This window comes from Mastomys coucha, unplaced genomic scaffold, assembly GCF_008632895.1.
Source record: "Mastomys coucha isolate ucsf_1 unplaced genomic scaffold, UCSF_Mcou_1 pScaffold14, whole genome shotgun sequence".
In the NCBI taxonomy this organism is placed as follows: Eukaryota; Metazoa; Chordata; class Mammalia; order Rodentia; family Muridae; genus Mastomys; species Mastomys coucha.
Genome location: NW_022196896.1, coordinates 81,143,857 through 81,163,865, shown reverse-complemented (window position 1 = coordinate 81,163,865; position 20,009 = coordinate 81,143,857). Strand labels below are relative to the sequence as shown.

Below are 20,009 nucleotides of genomic sequence, written 5' to 3'. Positions count from 1 at the left end.
TACAAGTCACTTTATGAATGCCCGTTATTTGCAGGTTTTGGAAAGCTATTGGGAATGACCAAATTATCTATCAAAATAACTGTATGAAAAATGACATATTTATATTGGAATACATGTAGCAATGAGAAGGAATTGACTCACCCAAGATGGATATAAAATATATCTTGTTAAGTGGAACAAGGAAATTGAGTATGAGAACAATACAACTTAGGTGAAACACACACACACACACACACACACACACACACACACACACACGCTCACATTCCTTATATTTTAGCTAGACATGGTGACATATACCTGTAACTGCAGGACTTGAAGGCTGAGATCTGAAGATTGGCAAGTTCAAGGCCAGCCTGGACTACACAGGGAGTTTCAGATCAGCCTGCACTAAAGAATAAATCTGCACCTCAAAGAATAAAACAAAATTAAACAACTTCAGGAGAGCTTATTGTTGCTCTCTCTCTCTCTCTCTCTCTCTCTCTCTCTCTCTTTCACTCTCTCTCTGGTATGTGTGTGCTTGTGTGTATATAGGTGTGTGCATATGGAGATCATGGGTCAGTGTTGGTTGTCCTCCTCTTCCTCCACCTTATTTTTGAGATAGGTCATACTATATATGAACTTACTGTTTACTGATTGGCTATACTTGCTAGCTAGTGAGCTCCAGAGTTCTCTGTCTCTGCCCTCTGCCTGGCTTTTAAAAAGGTGGCTTCAGGTTTCATGCTTACATGACAGGCAGCTTATTGAATGAGCCACTTCTCCAGTTCCAGCAGGATTGTGTGTGTATGTGAATGAGTGTATGTGGTGTTCATGGTGTATATGCATATGTGTGAATGTGTGTGTGTGTGGTGTGAGTGTGTGTGAGTATGAGAAGTGAGTGTGTGTGCATGTGTTGTATGTGAGTGTGAAGATGATGTATGAGTGTGGGTGTGTGTGAGTGAGTATGAGGACTGAGTGTGTGTGTGTGTTTCTCAGTGGCATATGAGGGATGAGTTGTTCACAGCATGGACACATGTGATAGGTTTTCTTAGGTGGTGACGTGTTGTCGTCCTTACCCCCAGAGGAACTGAGCAGTCCCTACTCGTTGGCTACATGCCTAGTCTGCCATTACACCACACCCTTCCCGATGGCTCACTTTTGCATCTTACTGTTTCCATCAGTTTGGTCAACATCATGAAGTAGTGTGTTAGCTCTGCCTTCACGATGAACTTTTAGCATCTTGCCATATGTTTGTCATTTGGCTATTCTTCTTGCATCAACTTTTTGTGTTTACAAAAAAAGAAATTAAAAGAAAACACAAAATGTACTTTGTCAAACTGCAAACATTAGGCCTGTATCCAGCTCTTAGGATGGGTGAAGCCTGCTTGATATTTGTTACCTCAATGCCAAAGAAACAGCGTTAAAAATAATAAAACCATGCATTTAGTTTACTAGAGAAATGTGGTTTAAGCCCTTTGTGCTAACTTAGTACATAATGAAGATGTAAGAAGAGGAGGGTGATTTTAAAGGGGTTTACTAGCTTGCAGAATGTTCTACTAGGAGCTAAAGGGATGAATGCCATTTCTGTCTAAACCAGAAAGCTGTATCACAACCCCTAGACTCTAGCGTTCTCTTGGTGCCAACACTTAGGGGAAAAAAATCTCAGAATTCCTTTTTACCAATGGGTTTTTATTTTAAAATTCACCATTTTTGTTTTATTTTAATCACATCTAGGTTTCCTAAGCCCTAGGAGTCAATAACACTTGAGTTTTTACTTTTAAAAAATGCTTAATGAGGTTGGAGGGAAAACCCAGCAGGAAAGAGTCTTTGCTGCTCTCCCAGAGTTCAGTTCCCAGCACCCACATGGGGTGACTCACAGCCTCTGTACTTCTACCTTCAGGGGGTCCGTGCACTCCCACACATGTGGCATACAAACACACACACACACACACACCTACTCCCAACCCCCCCCACGCACACACACACACATACACATACACACACCCCCACATCCCCACACACACATGCACACCCACACCCACACACCCACACACACCCACACACACACACACAGTTCTTTAAAGGAAGAAAAAGAACGTGCCCATGGTGCCAGCAGGAAGACTTGGCAGGTCAAGGGGTTCACCAGACGCCAAGCCCGACAATTTAAGTTTTATCTCTGGATTCCAAGAACCTAGTGCAAAGCATACACAGATTAATGTAAAGAAAATTAAAATTAAAAAGTGCGTTTGGAGCCTACAGAGGTGGATCAGCAGTTCAGAGCCGTCGTTGGCTCTTGCAGAAGACCTAGGTGTGGTTCCCAGCACCCACACAGTGGTTCACAACCATCAGTGTCTCCAGTTCCAGGGCTTGTGGAATTTTGACCTCTGTGGATACCAGGCATGCACATGGTGTACATGTATACATGCAAGCAAACACTTGCACACATAAAGTAAGTTTTTAAGATTTAAGTGAATATTTAAAAGAATATGCTTATTTGTTTTTTCATAGTTGATAGTTCTTTGTGTTGAACTATAATTTTTGCAGCCATTGAACTTAGGGGTGGATGAGATATTGAGGTGACTTTGAAATAAGAACTGCTAATAAATTTCTAGTGTTTTGTGATATGTGAAATGACCTCCCACCCTTCTGACTCTCTCTCGAGCACCCAGGAAAGCAAGCGAGGAAGTATTGGTTGGTATGTGGTTAGCCTTATTCTACAGATTAGAAGCTTTGAGTCCTTGGAATAGTGGCTGTTGAAGTCTAAATAAAAATCCCAGGCTTTACCCATAAACCCTACTGTCTGTCCAATTCATTTCACTTCAGAGCATTTAGCTCAGGGATTCTCGTTCTATTGTGGTCTTCATACAGGTAAGGGACTTGAAAACCATTTAGACTAGATAAAATTCATTAAAGTTGACTTCCAAGTTATCTTAACTTTTTTTTAAAATTAAGTTTGTCAGTGGCTCTCAACCTTGATAGTGTGCTACAATAAGCTTGAGCTCTCAAAACAAACCAAAACACTTGTGTTTGATGGTATCTCAAACCAATGAAATGAGATGGGAGGGGGAAGGGGTTGGAGTGGGTTCCCCTTTGTTGAGGATTACGCTGTTTTCTGTGATGAGTGCTGTTGATGGTCCTTGTTGGCAGTTAAAAATACTATCAGTTCTATGCTTCATTATTTCTTTAAGTCTGTGGCTTAAATAGTCTTACCTACAGAAGTCTCCTGATACCCTTCTAGAAAGTTTTTGCCTTTCTAGAAGATTCTGTGTTTAACCTCTGCTTCCACCTGACTCACTTCCTCAGCTCTTATCCTCAGGTTGCTCACTCTTTTCTTCCTTTTCATTGCCCTTTTAATTTCTTTTATTCACACCTCTACTCCACCCTCGTGAGCATCTTCACTACCCTGAGACTTAAATGGACTCCTCTCACTGCATCTATAGGTACGGTCTCCCTCTTCCTGTTCACAGCTCTTTTATGAAATTGTCTTGAGTTGTATCTTAGGGTATGCTGTGAACAGATACCATGACCGAGGCAACTCTTCTAAGGACAACATTTAATTGGGGCTGGCTTACAGGTTCAGAGTATTATCAAGGTGGGAGTGTGGGAGCATCCAGGCAGGCATGGTGCAGGAGGAGCTGAGAGTTCTACATCTTCATCTGAAGGCAACTAGGATGAGGGTCTTTAGAGCACATTCCCCTCAGTAACATACTTCCCCCAACAAGGCCACACCTACACCAAGAAGGCCACACCTACTTCAGCAAGGCCACACACCTCCAAATACCCCACTCTCTGGGCTAAGCATATTTAAACAACCACATGCTGACAGGAGGACTTATCAATACCCTAAACCAAAGACATGAATAGGGTGTTTCTATTGTTCAAATGTATCTTTGGTAGTCTTGCTTCCATGGGAAGTTTTGGAAATGTCCAGGGAACAGTGTATTCTGTTTTCCAGGAGCTTTCCTTCATATCCTGTGCTGTGACATGGCTTCAGTGAAGCATGAATCATGTCTCTCAGTATGAGCCGGTTTCGTCATGGGCTTGAATCTGTCTATCTGCTCCATAGCATGAAGAAGTTATGAACAACCTGTACAGGCTCCTGTCCAAAAACTTCATGCAATATGGAAGAAAATATCAAATGTATCAATATGTATCAAAATATCTGCCTAGTACTAGAGAACTAATAGGACTTCAGGGCAAGACAGATTTCTGTTGGCCCCTCCATCCCATATAAAATCTTGTCAAATTACAACTGATACAAAGAAAAGATCTGCTGGCTATACTAGGCAAATAGGAACAACACGCAGCCCTTGACTCCGTTGTGGCCCTAACTTGTGCTGTTTGGTTGCAGGAGCTCGTGTAAATGCCAAGGACAACATGTGGCTGACCCCACTGCACCGGGCTGTCGCTTCCAGAAGTGAAGTGAGTGATCTCCCCATTTAGTCTAATACCTTCTGTGGTCTGGAGAAAAAGAGTTCTTTGCATCGAGTCCTTAAAGGATAAGCAGGGACCTAGCAAGCCACAAGGAGAGGGGGACGAAGCAGAGTATCCATGTTCGAGAAGAGAAGAGGCAGGGGCAGTGAACCCGAGGCAGGTGGAGGCTCCTGGGGCAGAGAGCACAGTGCTGGGTCACTCAGATCATTGGGCTGCCAGAGAGACAACGCCCTGTGTGTAATTGGCAGTGGTCTCAGCAGATCTTCAGAATAACCACCGTGGTGGCACGGTGGAAGTGGGGCTGCATACAGGAGCTGAGATAGGGTTGCCAATGAGAGCAATAGAAGGCTGGGGGGGCAGGGGCGGACGACCAGCCATTTCAGAGATTATTAGTTGCAAACCTCACAGCATTTTGGCATCTTCAGAGAATGGGTGGAGGAGAAGCTGGCAGGTGAACAGTGGTGTCCTTCCCTGAACAGGCTTAGTGGGGTGGGGTGGGGGCAAGAAGGTCGAAGTACTGGAAACTGACTTGTTCTTCTCAAGATACACTCTGGGAAATATGTCATTGGAATGTAAGCCCCATGGGGGCAGGAGGATTTTACTGCTATTATTGTTATGACTATTATTTATTATTATTATTATTATTATTATTATTACTATTATTATTATTATTATTACTATTCTATGATGGATCCCAAATTTAGAATGTTTCAGAACACAATTGAGAACGGTACTGAAAAGTTAGTTTGTTGTCGAGTGCTGGAAATAGGTAAAGATAGTAATTATGTCATCATTATTTATGTAGGTCTGGACTTCAGGGATGAGGCTGAAAAGCATGGCAAATGGGTCAGCTGGTCTAGTGGGAGGCTAATGGATAGAAAGGGAGGGTCACTATGGGAACAGGACAGGGAGGGGACCAGTAAACATCAGCCTGGCCAGAGAGGGCACATGATTCTTACCTCAAAGGCACTGAGCATTGTGTGGGTACCTTTGACCAGTGGAGCTTTTCCTCTGACATTGGAGGAGGTGATGATGTTCTCCAGTGAGCTTACCCACATTACACGTGTCAGTGCCTGGCCTCAGTGCCAGATGTTCCTCTTTGGCAGCTATCTGGGAATTTCGGCATCTGCTTAGTATGTGGCAGCTCAGTGCTTATTTTTTTCCTTGTTGTGTTTGGGGTTTGGAGTTCTTTAAAGAGGCTGTATTCTCTTTCCAAGCAGCCTATGTGGAAGGAGGGAGGTAGAGAATCCTGAACTGCCTTTGCTCAGGTACTAGGAAATTCATCTGAGGCTCTGTGTTGTATTTCTGTTGTACCTGAGAAAACAGCGCAATGACTGCTCAGGAGAGGAAGACCAGCCTCAAGAGACCAGCTTCTTCATATGGGAGTACCTCAGAGGCTAAATCCTGACTAAACATAATGTCTTTTAAAATATGTGAACACGTAGTCTTTTCTTCCTTACCAAGAGTGAGATCTTAGCTAGAAGAACATAGACACTTTCTATATATCAGGTAGTGTACATGCTGATAGAGCTGCAAAGCAAATAATACACAGCTATGAAGGCTGTGGTCCCTAGCCTTATGGGAGGGAAGGACACACAATACATGGTTGCAGTAGCCCGTGGCCTTGTTAACAAAAGTACAAAAGCTTAGATCCTTAGGCCATCCTCCACTGGCCCTCAGCCACCTTCCGCTGTGATTGTCTGTCTGGATGTTTGAACCCAGCTGGCCCGATGATGGGTTGTACAGTTTTAGATTTCCGTGTCTAAGAACGGCACTTGTTGCTTCCTCAGCTAACCAGCAATCTCTGCAGGTTTTCTGGGTGAAAAAATAAAAAAACTGCTTGGGGATGGCTCTGACCAGGGAGGAGCTAAGTGTAAACTCGCAAAAGATGATGCCTTTATAGTATCTTCCACAGCTGATCAATTTCTAACGAAAACTGTGGTGTCTGAGTCTGTCGTTAAGAGTTGATTATGCACTGTACGTCTGAACTCGGGCTCATCATGATGCGGTGGAAGCCCTAAATTCAAGCTCTTTTTTTTTTTTTTTTTTTTTTTTTTTTTTTTTTTTTTTTTTTTTAATTTGATCCTTTTGCTATTATTTTATGCCTCTCCTTACTAATAATTGGGAGCAAGGGAAGTAGGCCTATGGAGGGCAGAGGGAGTTTGGATTGTTTTTTTGGTGTTTGGCTTATGTTGACACTTGCTAAAGAGGATGCTGAGTGACAGTATGAGCTCGTACACCCATCCATTCTTCAAACTGAGACGGTTAGTGAGTGTACAGTAAAGACATTTTCTTCCTTGAGAAGCTTTTAAACTCTACAGTACCCCCAACCTTGTCACCTGACATATTTGAGTGTCCCAGGACCAAAACAACTCGGAGCCAAACGGCATTGTCTGCCGCCTGACGCTCCGCTGGCCCCGTCTTCCTCCTGCTGCTGACTTTCCCCAAGGTGGTAGAGGAACGGAGAGGCTTTAACTGATGGATCAGCGAAACATTCTTTTTTTTGTACTAAAATAATTTTTAATTAAGAAAGTAAATATAAAGCTGGTTAATTAATTTGTCTATGCTTACATGGGTAATGCAAACAATAAGATTATTGGGATTTAAGCCTGTTTTACAGTTTGTGCTTTTTTTTTTTTTTTGACTATGTTCATAGCAGCTTTATTTTCTTTTAATTTTTTTAATTAAATATTTTCTTTATTTACAATTCAAATAATTTTCCCTTTCTCAGTTTCCCCTCTGAAAAAAAACCCTGTTCCCTTCTCCCTCCTCCTGATCACCAACACACCCTCCTCGGCTTCCTGGCTGGTCCTGGCATTCCCCTACACTGGGGCATAGAACCTTCACAGGACCAAGGGCCTCTCTTCCCAGTGATGACCGACTAGGCCATCCTCTGCTACATATGCAGCTGGAGCCATGAGTCCCACCATGTGTACTCTTTGGTTGGTGGTTTAGTCCCTGGGGTCTCTGAGGGTAGTAGTTAGTTCATATTGTTGTTCCTCCTAAGGGGCTGCAAACCCTTCAGCTCCTTGGATCTTTTCTCTAGCTCCTTCATTGGGGGCCCTGTGCTCAGTCCAATGGATGGCTGTGAGCCTCTACTTCTGTATTAGTTGGGCACTGTCAGAGCCTCTCAGGAGACAGCTATATGAGGCTCCTGTCACCCAGCACTTGCTGCCATCCACAAAAGTGTCTGGGTTTGGTGATTGAATATGGGAAGGATTCCCAGGTGAGGCAGTCTCTGGATTGTCCTTCCTTCAGTCTCTGTTCCATACTTTGTCTCTGCAACTCCTTCTATGGGTATTTTGTTCCCCCTCTAAGAAGGATTGAAGTATTCACACATTGGTCTTCCTTCTTCTTGAGTTTCATGTGGTTTGTATCTTGGGTAATCTGAGCTTCTGGGCTAATATCCACTTATCAGTGAGTGCATACCATGTGTGTTCTTTTGTGACTGGGTTACCTCACTCAGGATGATATTCTCCAGATCCATCCATTTGCCTAAGAATTTCATAAATTCATTGTTTTTAATCTCTGAGTAGTACTCCATTGTGTAAATGCACCACATTTTCTGAGAGGAATGTATCCATTCCTCTGTTAAGGGACATCTGGGTTGTTTCCAGTTTCTGGCTATTATAAATAAGGCTGCTATGAACATAATGGAGCATGTGTCCTTATTACATGTGGAAGCATCTTCTGGGTATATGCCTAGGAATGGTATAGCTGGGTCCTCAGGTAGTACTATGTCCAATTTCCTGAGGAACCACCAAACTGGTTTCCAGAGTGGTTATACCAGCTTGCAGTCCCATCAGCAATGAAAGTGTTCCTCTTTCTCCACAACCTCACCAGTATCTGCTGTCACCTGAGTTTTTGATCTTAGCCATTCTGACTGGTGTGAGGTAGAATCTCAGGGTTATTTTGATTTGCATTTCCCTGATGACTAAGGATGTTGAACATTTCTTTAGGTGCTTCTCAGCCATTCAGTATTCCTCAGTTGAAAATTCTTTGTTTAGCTCTGTACCCCATTTTTTAAGTAGGGTTATTTAGTTCTCTGGAGTCTAACTTCTTGAGTTCTTTGTATATATTGGATATTAGCCCTCCATAAGATGTATGGTTGGTAAAGATCTTTTCCCAATCTGTTGGTTGCTGTTTTGACCTATTGACAGTGTACTTTGCTTTACAGAAGCTTTGTAATTTTATGAGGTCCCATTTGTCAATTCTTGGTCTTAGAGCATAAGCTATTGGTGTTCTGTTCAGGAAAATTTCCCCTGTGCCCATGTGCTCGAGGCTCTTCCCCACTTTCTTTTCTATTAGTTTCAGTGTATCTGGTTTGATGTGGAGGTCCTTGATCCACTTGGACTTGAGCTTTGTACAGGGAGATAGGAATGGATCGATTTGCATTCTTCTACATGCTAACCGCCGGTTGAGCCAGCACCACTTGTTGAAAATGCTATCTTTGAGAAACGTTTTTTTAACAGTAGCCAACAGAGATAAGAAAGACTTGTGGCTTCTGGAGAGATTATCTGAATACTGTGAACAATTTCATACGGTTTCCTGTGCCCAGTGTGCTCCTCTTACTGCTTTGCTTTGCTTTCTGGAATAGTGCACCTGTGAGGAATTAAGTACATGCAAGCCTGGAGTTGACCATAGAAAAGCCTAGCACTTGTGTGTCGAGGTGTACCGGGTGGATGCACTGTCAGCTGTGTTGCGTGGCTTTCAGGGAGTGCACAGCTTGGCCTCGGAGATTGTGAGGTTTGGGGCCTGAATATGAATGTGCTGGCATCAGACACGCGTTCCTTCTGCTATGACGGGCTGAGGGGCACTAAAGGGGAATTGCTGAACTTTTCACTTCCCTGTTCTAAAAATTATGTTTGGGTTAGAAAAGTTAAAGTTTGCATCCTGATTTTGGGGTGTTGGATTGAGCACATTGTGTGTGTGTGGTTTTTTTTTTTAAAATGTGGCCGTTCTGAGAATTTGTTGAGCATTCACCATGCAGTAAGGACCTTCTGAACGTTAATCTACTTTAATCTCTGAGCTTCTGACATGGTATGAAGCATAAGACTGGATATTGGTGATACTTTTAAAGAAATTCATATACTGTCCTAACTTAGTTATTTAAAAACTTTATAATCTTCCCACCTCTTTAAAAAAGTCTTCCTCTGGCCTTTTTGAGGTGTCTCCCTATTTATCCATTTTCTATATGCGTTACATTTGGTCTCCTTTATGACCCTTTTACTTTAACGAGAGTCATCTATGTAACCACTGGCTCGGAACTTTCCATTGGAGCTTGGTGGTGTACCAGTGGGCACATGATTGAAGGCCACGACACCCTCTTTCCTTGAATCTATCAGTTGAATAGATTTTAGCAGTGAACCGTTCATATCTGGGTCATGTCTGAGTCCATTCTGGTGCAGAGCTAGGTGTGTCACCCACCACTGTGGAGGATTTGTGATTGCAGTGATCATGTATTACCCAGAAGATGACAGGTTGCAGCCTGTCTTCTGGCTCTTATATTCTTTTCAGCTCATTGCCCCTGAAGCCTCTGAGCTTTGGAGGTGAGAGCATACTTAGTTGAAGGGTGATTACTCTACCATCATGATTCTCAGCACCCTTTTAGTCATGAGTCTCTGGATTCACTGCAGACCATTGGGGAAGGGACTCTCTGATTAGTGCTGAGAGTGGTCGTTGTCTGTGTGCATAAATATATGCTTTGAAGGTGGTACCTCCATAACTGTCATGCCACTATAGTGCAAATGAGCACATTTTGCCTGACAGGTTGGTGTCATGATTCCTAGGGTTCACAGCTGGGTTAAGATTGTTGATGCCTTTTCTCCCTCAGTTCCCATGCATAACATCTTCCAGCACCATGAAAGCTAGCCAGTAGGGAGGTCTCCAGTTCAGTATGAATACTTTTGTGTTTGTGTTTCCTAACATTCAAAAACAAGGTTTCATGAATAGTCCCCATAGATTCTCGCCTATCCCCCAAGTTTTCAGTGAGAACCTTTGCATTGCTAGGTTATAGACTAAGTGTACCCTAATAATAATTACAATAGCGGGGGGAATTTAGTTTGATATTAGACACTTCTAGAAGAACAATCCCGTTAATTGAGCAAATTGGTTGAGCACCAGTGTATACAGTTCTTACAGAACATGAGAATGCTATAATCAGTATGGGATAAAAAGCCCCCAAAGGATTGCAGTAATAATACAGTCTAAGCCTTCAGGATTCACGTGTGGCCTCAGGAGCATCCGTGTACAGCACAGTAACTGTCCTGTTAATATGTGCCAGTTATCATTTACAAACCTTGCTGGTGATTGTGTCCCTCTATCTATGCTACCCAAAGTTCCTGAATGTAAAGTATGGGAGAGGCACCAGCTAAGCTCTGAGAAAAATACAGAAAGTTGTCTTAAGACCCAGAGCCGAGTCTAAAGCAAATTACAACTCACTGAACTTGACATTGCTTACGCCTGCAAAAACTATGTCTAGTTCTAAGCCTTGCTTCTCTACAGTGATTTGTGGCTGAGGTAAGTGCAGTGCACATTTGAGAGTCGAAAAGCAGAAGTGGAAGTGGTAGTTTTAAGATGTGAACAGCTTCGCCTCATCTTTCCTTTGTGCTGCGGTGTGTGCATCTACTCATCCGGAGGACGGACGGACTGTATAAAGACAGAAACCCATCAAAAGTGGAAATCAGGTGACTGGTGGCTTCCAAGTCAGTTCCCCGCTCCCTGCCTCCCTCCCCTGTCTGCATCTTCTGTAGGGCAGTCTTCCACAGGGCATCATCCAAAAAGGCCTATAGCTGTAAAGCTGAGCACTAACATGGCTGGAACTTTCATTCAGGAGAAATAGTAGGATCCTCCTTAGTATGTGTTTATTAAAAGAGAAAAGGGGCTTTGAAAGAACACAGCACGTTGTGGCCTATGCCCTGGGGCCACTAGCTCAGCACTATGATCTACCTGTGAACTTCCAGAAACCTTGGAAGAAATTGCATAACTCCACACCCAGGCATGGTAACTTGTCCTTGTAATTGTAGCATTCAAGAGTGTGAGACCAGTGGATCTTGAATTCAAGGACAGCCTGTGCTGCACAGGGAGCCACACCTCAGAAAAACCAGACAAACAAGCAAAAAGGAAAGGAAGAAAAATGACTCACAAAAGAAAAATTCCCTACCTCTTAGGTTTAACAATAAGTCAATAATTTTATCCTTCATTATTTTCACTCTAATTGCTTTCTGTTATATTTTGCAAAAGTTCTGGGTTGTGAAGCACTGGAAATAATAATAATAAAAAAATAGAGACTGGGTGCCATGCTGGTTTTGGATTTGTGATGGTTCTTGGGATTTGAGAGCTGGGATTGTGGTGTGTTATACCGGCACACTTAGCTAAAAATGTAATTGTTAAAAAAACTAGACCCTTACCACAGATAGTTGAGAATCGTTTCTTAGTCCAGAAAGTACTGGCCTCCCTCCCCCTGTGTTAATTTCTTCTTTATATTGTGTATTTAAGTTAGGAAACTCCTAGACATTAAGTTTTAGCCAGTGTGCAAATATAGGAAGAGAAAACCATCTTTGATTTAAAAACTTAGTCTCCTAAGTAGCCATAAAATTATTTCTTCACAAAACCAAGTTAAAGCACTTCCAAGGTTGGCATGCCTGAAATAGGAACACAGCTTTAAAATCAAAGTCAAAATCATTTTTAAAACAAGGATTTGGTGTGGTCTGAATATTATATTAGATTTCTATTAAATATATTAAGCCAATTTGGCAGGATAAGCTACAGCTTAAAATTATAAACGAGTAAGGAGAATTAGCGTTTGGATACATTTGTGTTAGAATTCTGACCTGGCTGAGCTCATCTGATATAAATCGCTGTACCCTGAGTCGGCCTGCCGATGGGTCCTCAGCCTGACCTACCGACATCTGCCGATAAACGAGCGAGGCTGCCTGTGAATGGAAGGGGCCATCTCAGGGACCACCAGGCCTGCTCTGTTTTGTATATTTGTGATTATGCCACACGGTCTTTGTTGCTGTTGGTTTGTACTGGTCATTAGTTCTAGGGTATTTTTTATGGTTTTTAAAGCACACTATTTTAAATTTTGAGATTATAATATGCTTGCATCATTTACCTCTCCCCTTTCTTCTCTGGGGATTCCCATATACTCTTCCTTGGTGCTCTTTCAAATTTGTAGCCTCTTGTTTTTCATTAGTTGTTGTTGCATATATATACACACATATATATCTAAAATAAATATATAACATAAAATAAATAATAAAATAATAAATACATATAAATATGTACATATAATTGCTACTTGCTCAGTCTGTGTAATGTAACTTGTGTGTATGTTTTTAGGGATGACTATTTGGTATCGGATAACCAATCGATGTGCTTTTCCCTGGAAAGACTATTTCTCCTACTCCCAGCATTCCTTGCGTGTGGTTCTTCATGTAGGTCATGGGATTTTCCCTTTCCACTTTAGCATCTCTGTTGTTGTTCAACATTTGGGCAGTTTAGTTGGTAAAACTTTGAGTGTAGTTTCTGACATTCCTAGAAGACACAGCCTCACATTAAATTTCCTGACCTGCCTCTTAACAATCTTTCTGCCCCTCTTCTGGAATGTTCCTTGCGTCTTAAGTGCAGGAGCTGTGTTGTGAATATTTTCATGTTTTAAAAAGTACATTTTTAGAAATTTAAGAACTCCTTCATATGCTGTCTATTTCTTAATAGAGCACTCTTACATTAGGAAAGTGGAATCGTGAAGTAGATAGATATAAACATGAAAATGGAGAACAGTGGAGGAAAAGCATGTAACAAAAGTAGAGAGGAAAATAAAGGTCCCGGCTCTTCAGGGTATCCCTGATCTATAAGAGCTGGGCATGGAAGGCCAATGTGGTGACATTTGCAGTCCCATGGGAAAAGTTCACAGGAAAGAGATTTCCTGCCCTGTACATTAAGTCCGGCTGATAATAAACTTGAACTCTTGAACTGCAGCCCAATGTCAGTCATGATCGCCTTGGATTCAGAGCTGATAAAAGATTACATAAGGACCACATACCCCATCTTGTACAAATCTAGCATTCTCCTGATGATTTTAAAAATTTGGGGAGATTTGGGTTGTTGCTTATATTCCCTGTGTTGGTCTAATTAATTCATCTGCTTCTGAAAGTTTGCTCTTAGGCAGTGGTGTCCACCTCTGCCCAGCATACATGGCTCATGTCCTCATGTCTTCATCCCTGGTGCACACTAGGGTTTTTTACTCACTATGCAGAACAGTGGAGCTTTGTACATCCCGCATCAAATTCACAACTGACCCTTCACTGCATAGCCAGGGCCTTGTTTACCACAGAGGCCTCTGACTTTCAGCACAGCTTCCTCCTTAGGAGGTACCTTAATTATAAGCAACATTTTCCCAACAAATAAAACTTGAATCAGACTTGATAATTTTCAGTTTCTGATCATTCAACCAAGGGCTATTCCGGGGGGGATCTTCAAACTTTTCATGCAAAGGGCTAGATAGCATATTCACCTTTGCAGTTTGTAAAAGTAACTTTTATTCACCTGGTATTGTTGTCTTGGAGGCTACGGCTGAATAAGCTCACCCTTGCTTAGCTCTTTCTGAGCTCTGACTGGCTAGTTATACCTCAAACTCTTCTCCAAGATGACTGATTCAATCTGGCTTCTCTCAGCTTCTCACTGGATTGATCGTCTTGGGATCAAACTAACTCTGGAAATTTGTTCTAATCTTCTGGCCCCTTCTCACTCCCTGGCTCATCTATCTCTGCTGACCTCCACTGAACTGAATGAACTCCCAAATGAACTCACCTCCACTGCACTCACTGCACTGTCTCCAAACTGACGGTCTCCCCCTGTGCTGCTCTTACATAGAATTTTTTTTTTTCCCTGAGAGTTGGGTGTATCCTATCTCTGACTCATCTTGTCAAATCTTTCTCTGATTTGTCACTTTGTCTGCTCTCCTATTAGACATCACTGTTTGGGATTAAAGGTTACTAAAGGATTCTAGCTGGAGGGATTAAAGCTGTATACTAAGGGCCTGCGGGGCCTGTTGGCATTCCAGCGGGATCACACAGAACTAGAAGGTTTTCGGATGTCATGCGAGCAGTTTTGTTGCTGAATTAAGATACCTCCACAGTAGTTCCCCATCTCAGCTTCTCAGCTCAGCCATGGTAGCATGAAAACAGGCATGGACACATTGAAAGATGAACTGTGTCCCCCGCAAATAGTTTTTTACAAAAATATGACACAATATGTGTATGGTTAAAATATTTTAAAGGTACTGATTACAGCACAGGCCTTGAACTGAAGATCTTCTAGCCTCTCAAACAAAAAGCATGTATTTATATGTAAAATCACTTGCATGTAACTCTATATGATCTCTGCTTAGCATATTGCCTTGAATAAATGAATTGTGAATGATTCTTAAGCATTTATTTAGATGTATCTAGGCTACACCTTACTCGCCTCCCCTGAATTATGTTAATAATCACACATTTTACGCTGAGAATATTGATGCTGGTAGAACGGTGGTTTAGCATGCAGACTCTGTTTTTGATCGCCAGCACCGAGAGAAAAGAAGATAATTATATTTTATTAACTTTCAACTATAAATTTCCCCTGAATTCTCTAGTCTTATCTCCCAACAGAATAAATTTTGTTTATCTGTCCTAAATTCACATAATACTTAACAGAAGCAAGAAGCCACACAAGCAGAATGAAATAACACTGACCTAAGGCGAAGATGTTCGGTGTGTATTATTGCTTGCTGTGAATGTGAGAAATGGGTGCTACCATTTTATGTCCCGTCTCTGCAAAACATTTTTGTGGAACACATCTTCAAAATAGCATCTCTCATATATATTTAAGTTATATATACATGGAATAGCAGGTATGTCCAGGATGGGATGATTTATTCTTTTGTTTATGGCCTTGTTGGAATAGGTGTAGCATTACTCACTGTGAAGGTAACAGTGTTTGACTAAATTGGGCTGGCCTTAAGCTTAGTCTGTAGCTCAAACTGCAATCCTCCTGCCTTAGCTGAGATTACAGATAGCTGAGATTACAGATAGCTGAGATTACAGTTCTGTGTGCCACTAGATCGGGGGAGTTTTAGGGCTCTTAGTTTAAAGTACACATTAGAATCTGTAAGTGCACCTTCGGTCATCACTGTGCACTGAGGTCCAGTCAGAGGGAATGGATGAGAGGGTGAGCCTGAATTCTTCAATATTGTAGAAGCCCCAAGCCCCATTCTTCCCTGAGGATTTCTCTATCTAAGGGAGGAAAGAGCCGAGGCACACTGCCAACCCCGAGGTAAATATCAGCTACAAGTGGAGATGAATTTCTTTTGATCTTTGCAGTTCTAGCAATGTTCCATGTGTAGGTAAGCATCAGGGTGTGTGTGGGACCTGTGAGATGGCTCTGCAGGCAAAGGCTCTTGCCATTAAGCATAAAGACTGAAGCTCAACTTCTAGAACCCACATGGTAGAAATAGAGAACCGACTCCAACAACTTGTACTTGCACACACAAATAAATGTAAAAAAATACATATCTGTGTTTTACTCTAAAACAGGCTCATGGAATATTGAGTAATATGTTTTCAGCCTTCTGAGGGTGGGCAGTGTATATCTAGTCTTTATTTGTGTGGGTCCCAGCAGTTCCCTGAATTTTACTTGCATCATCTAGAAGAGGTTCCCAAAGTTACTATACTATTCATTTCAGTTGTATGATAGGTTTCTTTTTTTTTTTCTTTCTTTCTTTTTTTTGAGACAGGGTTTCTTTGTGTAGCCCTGGCTGTCCTGGAACTCACTCTGGAGACCAGGCTGGCCTCGAACTCAGAAATCCACCTGCCTCTGCCTCCCAAGTGCTGGGATTAAAGGCATGCGCCACCACTGCCCGATAGGTTTCTACAATTTCGTTTTACTCACATTTACTGTCCAAGTTAGCTGTTTATCTCAGTATATTGCTACTTCTGACTCACAGAACATTTTTTTTCTTAAACATTTACATCTGGGCTCAAAATGTTGATTTTGCTGATTTCCAATTGGTTTTCTGGGGCATGCTATTATATATTCATCTGATAAAGTAGTCTGTATATCCAGTCTCTGGTGATTGAGGTTCCTAAAAATAACTTCTTGGTTCATGAAGAGTAGCAATTGTGTGGTACTGATGCCTCTCACCAGCTCACTAATGCCACAATGACAAGACATCTTTGAATAATGCATCTAGTAAATCCTAGGGGAGTCTCTGGAAGAAGAGAGAAGCAATCAGTGGATGTTTTCTTCTTGAAAGGAACTATATAAGTCACTCGACTAAACAGGAGTCATAAAGAAATGCTGAAATCTAATAGTCTTGTGTGGGCAGAGACCTCTCGCTTCTGTAGCATAGGTAAAGCTGAAAGTTATAGGTGAAGAAATGGGTAAGCTGATTGGGTCAAGGAAAGGAAATCAAAGTCAAAAGTCTAAACACCCATAGTCTCGTCACACACGAGGCTCAGACGGGAGGATCATGAATTTAGGGACAATCTGGGTTGGATTGTGAGTTCCAAGCCATCCTGGGACAACTTTCTGAGATCTTGTTTCAAAACAAACAAATGGAAAAACAAAACAAAACAAAAAAGAAGGTTTACTAATTGTAATAGCAAAGTTGGAATAATTTTATTATAGCTTTAAACTGAGACAGTCATTAATGACTTCATTTGACTTCATAGTGGTCTTACAAGATGGAAGGTCAAGTGTTACACATTGGCACAGAGAACATAGATTCAAAACGTGGGCCAGGAATGTTTGACAGGCTTTGGGAGTTTGTTGGCTTTTTTACCCCCAGACTCTTCTCATTTTAGAGGACATTTTTGTAGAAGAATTTTTTACAGATCTTTTACCTGATATGCACACCTGCACATGACTGCTCTCAGGTGATTCAAGGATGCCTCATCAGAAAACTGTATCTTTAGAAGGTGAACTTAATTTTAGATGGGGGCCAGGCTCTTGACCTGAAAGAGCAAGATAGAGAGATCTCCTCATTCTGTGTGACTCCTCAGATCTCTACCACATATGACGTGACTTGTCCACAGCCTGCCTGGGAGGGCAACAATCTTTCTTTTGTTACTACAGTTCCTGTGTCCAGAAAAGCACTTTACCCGCAGGAAGTATTGACTGGGCATTTGTCAGTGATCCTGCAAACTGCTTTTGTTGTAGGAGGCAGTGCAAGTATTGATTAAACACTCGGCCGATGTCAATGCAAGGGACAAGAATTGGCAGACCCCCCTCCATGTGGCAGCAGCCAATAAGGCTGTCAAGTGCGCAGAAGTGATCATTCCACTACTGAGCAGTGTCAATGTCTCTGACCGAGGGGGGCGCACAGCCTTGCACCACGCAGCTCTCAATGGACACATGGAGGTGAGTGCTGTCGGCATTGGGAACTGGGCTACACTACTCAGACCCTGTTAGCCACAGATGGAACCACTGTTGAGTCCTTCTGTGAATGTGAGAGTAATAGAGGTATGTTGCCCAGGCAGTTATATCCGTTCTCAAATTCAGACCATAATGAGTTGAAACAGTAGATTGCCACTTCAGTCTTCTCCTTCGACGTGAGCAGTGGAGCCTGTCTTTCTAGTCTACCTAGTATGAATCCTTGAGCTGCTGTTAGGTTTGATGCTAATTTGGTTTAGATTACCTGCAAGCAACAAGGAGCCATCATCATTGGAGGGAACACCTGATTCCATTGTTAGTTATCTTTCAGATGGTCAATTTACTCTTGGCCAAAGGAGCAAACATCAATGCATTTGACAAGAAGGACCGGCGCGCTCTCCACTGGGCAGCATACATGGGTGAGTATTCTGTGTGTGGAAAGCAAAGAGCTGGGGTCTTTGCTACCTCAGTGGTAGAGTAAGTGCCTATTGTGCCTAAGACCCTGGTTTTGATCCCCAATATATCAAACAGTTAAAGACCACAAGGAGACGACCTTGACTACACAGACCATGGGCCTCTTGTTGACCGTGTAGGACAAGTCTGACTTAAGTGTTGGATTTCACTTGAATGAAGATTTGGCCTGTTTTCCTAGCATCTGTAAAGTGCTCTAGTTGGACAGTTGCCTTGTCAGAGGTTTATTTATCCCAAAAGAGGGGAAGGATGACTCATGGCCTGGACCTCTCTGGACATTCTTCACTCTGGATTGGAAAGCTACAAACATTGCTTGTATGTTAGTTTGTTATGGCATCAAATGAAGTGTTTAGAAAAGAAACCAGGCTGGTTAACAAAGCAAGGACACTATGCTCTTTATCTTTGCACTTCTAAATATTTTTGAAAGAAACAAAGGGAAGGAAGAGAGGGCAGCTTCCTCTGTATATGGAAGTGAAGGATCCCAGCAGATCACGCTTCTGCTGTGCTGGGCACAAGTGGAAGCCCACAGGCTTCCCTCTGTCCAGTTCACTCCGTTAGAGTTGAAAAGATTGCATCTCTGTTTTGTCCTTTCCTTTTGATCATAGCAAAGCCCTTGGACAAATGATAGTCCTCAGAGTTTATCCTCAATGCAGACATGAGAGATGAATAGCTAGGATCCTTCTGTGTGTTTCTGATTGGAGAACAACCTGCAGTTAAAGAAGAAGATAGGATTCTATCAGATGGCTTAGATGCACACAAGCTGATATCTATCCATGGGCTCTTGTTCTGCTAAATCCCAGAGGATCCACACAATGGGACACAGAACGGAGTATAGCAATGGTGGCTATGGGAACTTATAAACATCATGTGACACACTAAAGGGAGATGTACCAGAAGGAAGTATATTTAATACAATAATATGTGTAATATTTTCTATTGCTGTGGAAGCTTCTATACAGGAAAGGGAAATTTGGAAAATAAATACTGAAATATTAGATAGTATCTCCAGGGATTACTGATTATTTTTTATTTTGTTTTGTTTGTTTGTTTTGAGCATTTTTGCTTGTTGAAGTCAGTTTCATAAGCATTCTTATCTGTTATCATCATTTCAAAAATTAACATTAATTGTAGGGTGGAAAGGAGTAGATTGGGGTAAGAATAAAACAACCCCCACTGCTACAGATTTCTGAATGAATTCTGAGACTTACAGATGCCAAGAATCTTTAAATTTTCTAAGAATTAACTTCCTGTGTAGGAAAAGACCTTGAACTGCTCCTCCCTCCTCCCAAGTGCTGGAATACCAGGTGTGTGCCACCATGCCTGCCCCTTCTTTCTTGAGTAACATAGACCTTTGAGTAGGCTAAAACCAATGACATCTTTGGGTACAATGTACATGGAGCTAATCAAAGAACCTGGGGGGTGGTGGGGTCCAGCTTATGCTTTGCCGATATACAGTTAAAATATTTTTGTGACCCAAAGAAGTCAAGTCATTATTGCTCATGCCATCAGGCTACAAATAGGGTGACATATACAATCCTTAGGAGACAGGGGATAAAAACTGGGGCAGGTAGCTTGAGTTGGCACCACATAACTGAACACATTTCTCTATGTAAAAGATTTTGTAGATAAAGAATTAAATTCTGGCCGGGCAGTGGTGGCGCAGGCCTTTAATCCTAGCACTTGGGAGGCAGAGGCAGGCAGATTTCTGAGTT

At 42.1% G+C, this 20,009-nt stretch overlaps 1 protein-coding gene across 9 annotated transcripts in view; it reads left to right on the top strand.

The window, feature by feature from the left end:
• The window catches only part of Ankrd44 (ankyrin repeat domain 44), a 290,453-nt gene that overhangs the window by 142,064 nt on the left and 128,380 nt on the right, over window positions 1-20,009 (top strand). For all 9 annotated transcript variants that reach the window (XM_031367511.1, XM_031367509.1, XM_031367508.1 and 6 more), the window contains exons 4-6: window positions 4,331-4,401; window positions 17,614-17,814; window positions 18,158-18,245. In XM_031367511.1, coding sequence (XP_031223371.1) covers window positions 4,331-4,401; window positions 17,614-17,814; window positions 18,158-18,245 — 360 coding nt within the window. The remainder of the gene's footprint in view (window positions 1-4,330; window positions 4,402-17,613; window positions 17,815-18,157; window positions 18,246-20,009) is intronic.